The sequence below is a fragment of the Henckelia pumila genome, chromosome 2 (assembly GCF_033568475.1).
Source record: "Henckelia pumila isolate YLH828 chromosome 2, ASM3356847v2, whole genome shotgun sequence".
Taxonomy (NCBI): Eukaryota; Viridiplantae; Streptophyta; class Magnoliopsida; order Lamiales; family Gesneriaceae; genus Henckelia; species Henckelia pumila.
The window spans coordinates 33327169-33335159 of NC_133121.1; the positions used below are offsets into that span (position 1 = coordinate 33327169).

The 7991-nt window shown below is 36.6% G+C and overlaps 1 protein-coding gene across 1 annotated transcript; it reads right to left on the reverse strand.

The window, feature by feature from the left end:
* Positions 1 to 6442: 6442 nt before the first annotated feature.
* LOC140877478 (secreted RxLR effector protein 161-like) lies at positions 6443 to 7189 on the reverse strand. Its single transcript, XM_073281014.1, has 2 exons — positions 7048 to 7189; positions 6443 to 6888 (listed from the first exon to the last, which is right to left on the reverse strand). Exons 1-2 carry the CDS (start codon positions 7187 to 7189, stop codon positions 6443 to 6445), a joined length of 588 nt encoding a protein of 195 aa, XP_073137115.1.
* Positions 7190 to 7991: the final 802 nt, after the last annotated feature.

The window sequence follows — 7991 nt, forward strand, 5'->3', positions numbered from 1 at the left end:
AGTCAAGAAAGAGGTAAAACGAGCAACGACGGTCCAAGATTTTGAAGGAAAAATTAAGAAGGACCCGAGTAGTATGCGCGCCCGCTCCAGCCATCACGCACGCCCGTGCGCCCTGAAGTGTTTTTAGAGTGTTGAGGCAGAGAGTCATGCGCGCCCGCTCCTGACATTACGCGCGCCCGCGCGTGTTCGAGAATTTTGAAGTTGTGAGACAGAAATGTATACGCGGCCGCATGAATTATGAGGCGCGCCTGCGCGTTACGATTTTTCTGCCGAAGAGTTTTTGCAATTATGGAAACTTTAAGATATTTTTGGGCTTATTTTGGACGATTCTTAGGGAGTATAAAAGGAAGTTTTTCAGACCTAATAGAAGGAGAGAGCCGCCATACACATACACGTAAAGATCAGAGATTTAGAGCATGATCGTGTGATTATTTCTGAAGAATTCTGGGCTTAAGTTGGAAGAACATCAAAGAACAAAGATGAAGATAGATCGTTCGGACACGGAAGATCGAATATTTGGATTTGTTTTCTTTCTCTTGAATTTATATTATTGATTTGATGTCTAGTTTCATGAATATGAATTGGTTTCAACTATTTTTGATTATGAACTAAACTTTTTAAGTATACAGGTTGATATAGCCTGGTCAAGACATGTTTATGAATTAATGTTGATTTTATTGAATTGAGTTCTTCTAAATTAATTGGGACTCTAGTTTTGAAAGTCTTTTCAATTTACTTGCCATAAATTTATTTGTCATATTTATTTATAATCCGGCACTCGGGAGAGGGGATTTAGAATAGGATCGATATAATTCACACTATTAATTGTTTATATGACTCGGGAGAGCTTATAAATTTAATAGAGCCTAGAAAGAACATTGTTTTACACATATTATTACAAGTAGATTCTTAATAGGGATATTGTAATTGATCTGTAATTGATACACTCTATTTGATACTCGGGAGAGGGAAATAGTATAATTTATGTGTTTTTGGTTATTAATTGAAATGAACTCATGAAAATAGATTAATTAGGAATGAATATTGTCGAGACCAGGTGAAATCAAAACCTCTAGACTATTTCTCTTTGATTAATAATCTCTTAAGGATTGTGTGTGCGCGCGCTTTACAAACTTCATTATTTATTTAATTTGTCAGTAAATCTCTAAAGTTTAATTTTTTAAATAAAATTAAGACTATTTTAATTACAAGTATTGAATATTTTCAATTTACTCCTTGTGGGAACGATACTTGATTCATCACTTTATTAAAACTTGACACTCGTATGCTTGCGAGTATTTTTCACAACACTTTACATGCCCATAATCTTAACTTAAAAATACAGCATGAATCATGAACTTAAAAATATCATTTTTCTTAAAATTCTGCCTGTAAATATATATTTAATTCATTTTCCATAAAAATTATACTTTTATCAAAATATACATATACATCTATTAAATATGTATTTACAGGCTATTTTGCTTGTCACTGGCTAGTTTGAGTTGTTGGCCCCTTAACAAAGCCCTTAAACTTAGATTCGTCCAATAACACTTAGATTGACTCATTAACACTTAAACTGGCCCAATAATACTTAGACTAGCCCAATCACACTTAAATTGATCCAATTAGACTAAGATTGGCCCAATTCAAATACTTAACCCAACTTAGAATTTAGCTCAATCAAATAAATTAAACTAAGACCCATAACAAATTTAGCCCAATTAATAAATTTAGTCCAATTAATATCTTAAGCCAACAAGCTTGGCCCGAAAACTTGGACCAATGAACAAACTTGACCCAATAAACAAACTTGGCCCATCAAACAAACTTGGTCCAATAAACAAACTTGGTCCAATAAACAAACTTGGCCTATCAAACAGACTTGGACCAATAAAATAAACTTGGCCCAATAAACAGACTTGGCCCAATAAAAATAAACTTGGCCCAATAAAATAAACTTAACACTTGGACTCCAAAATAAATTACCTGGCCCGAAATAAAATAACCCGGACCCAGACCCATACGTATGACCCTAATTCACTTGATCCGACCCGGACAACCTACTTGCCCGAGCCCTGCCCGAGCTGCCCGCTAGGTTGACAACCTTACAACCATCCCACTGTTTACCTAGCCGACACTAGTTCAAGCCATCTTAAACAAAGATCCAAAGGAACCTAACCCAGCCTTCAAACCAGTGAACAACAACTAAGAACTAGCCACGACAGAAAAATCTTTCACAATACATAAAAACATGAATGATGCATGAGTTAAAATTTGAGCTACCATATCCATATAAAATGCAAAAACACAATTTAATCATCAAAATAGTGAATATACTGATCTAAACGGGTGAGCAAGGAAGGGTATAACATGCCTTTGCATTTAAAATGCACGAAAAACTAATATTGTTGTGGTTGCGTATATTGGAACTCGAGAATCTCTCAACTTTCCAATTCTGAAAGCTCAATCCCTAAATTACTGATTTCTACCTCTAAATATCCTCAACTAGCTTCCGATCTGCGAAAAATCACACAATGGTCAAAAGTCAACCTTGGTCAACTCTGGTCAAACTTTGACCAAAAAAATTTCCGAACTTTATTGCATTCTCTCCGCTTCATGGTTTTGAATCTCGACTTGAAACTTGGATATTTGGATCCATCACGTCGAACCGGTAAAAAATGGTTAACATTTTGGTGGTCGCGGGAAAATTGGGGAAGATCGCGGCGACGGCGGCGACGTCCAAAACTACTCCAAAAATTCTGAAATTTTGCAGGCTTGTAGAGCTCGACGAGGCAATTCTAATGCACTAAGACAAGATTGGAAAGGACCACCGTGGCGGCGTAGATTGGAGAAAAACAAAGGCGGCGGCGGCGAGCTTCCAGCTCCGATCTATGCCTAAAAATGGCCTAAAAATGACGGTTAAGGTTGGAAAATGCTCTAAGCACCTCATAAAATCATTTAATAGCTTTATAACAAAAAAATCAAGCTCAAAATCACGAAATCTCACCGACAAAGATGATGAATAGTGCCACCGGGATTTTTGCTTCAAACTAACCTAATCGGACCTGAAAACTCACGATTCTTGTTATGGTTGTGACCGCCTCGATGAGAGCTACAATATGGCATGGTCAATCGATGGCAAGGGCGGCTCGCGGCGGCCGGCGAATGGAGGGGGCGAATTGGGGGGTTAGGGTTTTAGTGTGTGTTTAAGGTGTTTTGTGTGTGAGAGAGAGCACCACTAAATATTATAAAAATTGGTCCTAAAATGACCCGATCTCATCCAATTCAATATTCTTGTGTTATTTTACTCCAATATGTAATTTAACACATTTTTACCATTATCTGGAATAGTGTACTTTGACATGTCAACTAGACCAGTAAATTCTCAATAAATAAATTGAGTCAATCTTAGACTTTGACCAAAGACCCAACACTTTGACCAGTCAACTTGGCCAAATATTTTTTTCCAAATTAAATTATCTGGAAAAATAATTATTTTAATTTCAATATCTCAATAATTATCTCAAAAGGTCAATATTACCAGATATCCAGAAATAGTCAAACTCATTGACTAATTGACACGTGTAATTTGTAAATACACTCTATAACTCATTTGACAGTAATAATTATTTTTCCAACTCAAAAATTATTTTAATTGCCAATTAATTCGGTAATAAATGTTTGGGACGTTATAGAAAGTTTGTCAAGTATTCAACAATCATCACTCGAAGCTTTTGCAGCTGAGAGGTTCCTTGAAGAGAAACTCCTAGACTTTCAAGTAGTCTACTGACTTGTAAAACATATCCTGAAGATTGTTTTGTAGCAGTCAATATTTGAACAAAAATTTTAAAGAGATGATTACTCCAATTAATCTTCACACCCGTCATGATTATTGTCATCACCTTGAATTTTTCAACAGTCGGTTTGGCGAAGGATCCGCCTTTTTCCAGAATTCTCTTTGCAACAATATCGGTTAAGAGTTGGTATTCAAGTTTCAACTCCCTTTTGAATGCAGATAGAGAGATAGGTTGATCCGAGCCAGAAAAGGTGTGCTGCATTTCTGTAATATCATGGGTAGATAGAGCGTTGAAGTTAGTAGTACCCGAGGTAGGTAAACTGAAGGTTTTGGCAAAGAACTCTTCGCTGATTTTAACAAGATGACCTCCGACAGAGATTAAAATTGTCCATCATCTGCTAAAGTGCTCTTGTGATATACGGAAACGAGATCCTTTTGATAAAATTCCAGATATTTGATATCAAGAAAAGATCGAAGACCAGATTTCTCAAGTGCCTGACAAATCTCGGTTATGCCCTGTTTTTTCATCCCGTACAGTGATTCAAAATCTACGATGAGAGCATTGAGAATGTATGCAGCCGAGGGAGTTTCCATGGTGATGATGTCTGCAAAGAAATTGAGAAAGTTAGATCAAAAGAGTAAGAGTTAGGGTTTGAATGAACTAAACTAATATGTGATAGAAAGTATAACTTGCTCAATACGACAAGTTTAAAGGATGTGGCAAATCAAATTTTAAAAAAATAGTACACGAAGGCTAGAAAAGTACACGTATTTCCCTCTTATTATTGGCTTATTTTCCTTATAAATACTCATACAAAAACTCATAATTTTAACATTAAGAAAATGGATAACAAAATCCCTCAGTTCGGTTTTGGTCAAAATCCATATGTTGCTTGTGAAGTTTGCAAAGAAAGGTATTTTGAGATGGAGAAGCAGAAAATCAAGGAAAGAGTTCTGGACAAAGTTATGAAGGTTTGGTTGAAGATTGAGGAGCTGCACATGTATCATCATGCTCATCTGCCACCAAGAAGGTTTGAAGAGGCGGAGGAGATAGCTCAAAGAGAAAAGTTGTGAGGACCTTGGTTCTAATCTTGAAGTCAATAATAAATCGGACCAAAGCTATAAGAGAATTCAAATTTTAGTGTATTTTTATTGCACGGACCCGGACCCGTAGGTGGCACGGGGTCCGTGTCCTCTTCAGGTTAATGCACGGACCCATGCACGGATGTGTGCCCAGACCAGCTCAATGGTACCAGACTTGAATGGACTTTGTACTTATCCTAGAGGTACAAGGTTTGAGTCTGGGGAGGGCATAAAACTCCCTGATCCAGGGGGAAAAGACCATGAGTGTGGCTGGGCTGCCTGAGAATAGGTGATGGCCCAGTCCATTAGAAAAGTGGTATAAGATTGTGCTTGATGCAGTTGATCCCAGAGACATATTCACACATCAGAGTTTTATTTATTTGATGCTGAGCAAGGAACTTAGAACACTCGTGTGTATAGCTTCTAATGAATTGGTGGATCCTGCCATAGCCCCTCTTCGAGCATGGGTGATGAATTGGAGTGATGAAGTTTTTTTGAGGATGAGAAATCATAGGAATTTGTAATTGCTCTTTGCAGATTCCTTATGAATGAAATAAAATATTTTTATTAAACTGAGCATAGTATTAAAGTATCATCTAAACTGGTTCAATTTAAATAATTAATCTTTAAGAGTAAACTGAAAGCATAGAGACATGCACGATTAACGATGTTATCTAGAAATGATGACAAGCAATCAAGTCATACATATCTCTAACCAGTGTCTCTATTCGTTAAATACATGTAAGAGACTCTTCATATTTTCTAATATTATTTCAAAGAAATAAATAATAATAATAATAATAATAATAATAATAATAATAATAATGAGAAACTCTTCGGTGTCCGCGATTTATCACTATAAAAGCACGGAGTTAGAATATGAAATTATTATACATAAACAAGTATGGAAGAACTAAAAAGAGCATATGAAGATCTTGTCGATCAAAAAGTGGCTCCTTTGAAGACCAAGGCCGTGGCCATGCAGTCCCGTGGACTAGAATTTCTCTGCCCCGATGATCTCCATAGGTTGGAGAAGTACAAGCAGGTGTTGGGAAACACCAATCCGGCTTATGTCCTCAGTAGAGAGGGCATTCAACTGCTGCTGCTGAAGAAGGAGTTGAGGATGGTGTCACTCCTTCATGCTTTTGAAGAAATCGATGAAAGCAGGCTAGCTGAGCATCTGTATTATTGGAAAACAGCAGTTGAATTTGAGATAGACATTGTACTCAACCGCTACTAAATAAAATTTTATTTCTTCACGTATTGAATTTTTGCTTCATTTATGCTTTTGCGTGTGTTATTTAAAAAAAACGGCTTAAAGACAGACAACAAAGTAAGTAAATAAGTTCTCCCTAAAAATATGCTGTAAAAAGAAGAGCACAAACAATAGTTTTTTTAAAAAATATTAGTTTCAATTTAGCACCTGAGAGTTGCTAAATTGAGTTTCAACGAATCAGTCTAGGGTTAAAAAAATTTCCCAGTTTACCCTTTTTTAAATTGATGATAAGGAAACTGCTATCAAAAGTAAAAAAAAACTGATCTAAGGTAATTCAATAAGCCCTAAAATATTTCTAAAGTAAGAAAACTTAGTCTCAGGAAGTGGTTCCTTGAGTGAAGTATAGGGTTGAAAGTGATGGCGATTTTATTGGTGTTATGACAGAATATAGGTGATTTTTTGGCTTCGATTCCATAATCTCTCAACTGTTGTTGCATCCAGAGCTGTTGAGCACAACAGCTTCCCGCAGCTAGATACTCTGCTTCTATGGTAGAGGTGGCCATGGAAGTTTGCTTTTTGCTACACCAGGAGATCAGTCTATCGCCTAGAAATTGACATGATCCACTTGTAATCTTTTTGTCCAGTTTACATCCAGCGTAGTCTGCATCTGAGTATCCAATTAGGTTGAAGGAATTATCCTTAGCATACCACAAACCAACAATGTGAGTTCCTTTAAGGTATTTCAATATCCTTTTGGCAGTGATGTGGTGTGATTGCTTTGGATTGGAACCTGGCACACAGACAAACTGCAAATACAATATCAGGTCTACTGACAGTTAAGTAGAGAAGAGACCATATGAGACCTCGATACATTGTTGCATCAACTGATATTCCCCCTTCATCTTTATCAAGTTTAAGTGAAGAGCTCATGGAGTAGTGGAAGATGTACAATTTTCCATTCCAAACTTTTTGATAAGTTCTTTTGTGTATTTGGTTTGGCTTATGAATATCCCATTTTCTATTTGTCGAACTTGCAAACCAAGAAAGAAGTTTAGTTCACCCATCATGCTCATCTCAATTTTTTCCTGCATTAGCTTGGAGAATATCTTGCACAGGTTGGGGTTAGTTGACCCAAAAATTATATCATCAACATAAATTTGAACAAGTAAAGTATGATCACCTTTCGTGAATTTAAAAAGAGTTTTGTCAACCGTGCCTTTGGGAAATTCATGTTCAATAAGAAACTTGGTTAAAGTATCATATCAAGCTCTAGGAGCCTGTTTCAGTCCATATAGAGCTTTATTGAGATGGAAAATATGGTCTGGAAACTGATGATTTATGAATCCAGTTGGTTGCTCAACAAAGACTTCTTCCTGAAGATTTCTATTTAGGAAGGAACTTTTGACATCCATTTGATACACTTTGAAGTCTTTGAATGATGCATAGGCAAGGAACATCCTTATTGCTTCCAGTCTAGCTACTGGTGCATAAGTTTCATCGTAGTCGATTCCTTCCTCTTGCGTATGTCCTTGGGCAACTAATCGTGATTTATTCCTTATAATAGTTCCATCTTCATTTAACTTGTTTCGAAATACCCATCGAGTGCCGATGACTGATTGGTGGGATGGTCTTGGAACAAGATCCCAGATTGAGTTTCTAGTGAACTGATTTAATTCTTCTTGCATAGCCTCTATCCAGCAACTGTCGGCTAAAGCATCTTCAATTTTCTTTGGCTCTATTTTTGGTATGAAGGATGCGTGAAGAAATTCGTTGATCATTTGTCCTCTAGTTCTTAAAGGTGCTAGAGGATTTCCTATCACCAAATTTGGTGAGTGCTTCTTTGACCATTTGAGATTGGGTCCAAGATGACTTTCAGGATACAAAGATTCGTCT

Coding starts and splice junctions, on each gene's coding strand:
- LOC140877478 (XM_073281014.1), bottom strand. CDS start 7,189: ATGCAGGAAAAAATTGAGATGAGCATGATGGGTGAACTAAACTTCTTT. Junction 6,889..7,047: donor AAAGTTTGGAATGGAAAATT/GTACATCTTCCA, acceptor TCTGTGTGCCAG/GTTCCAATCCAAAGCAATCA.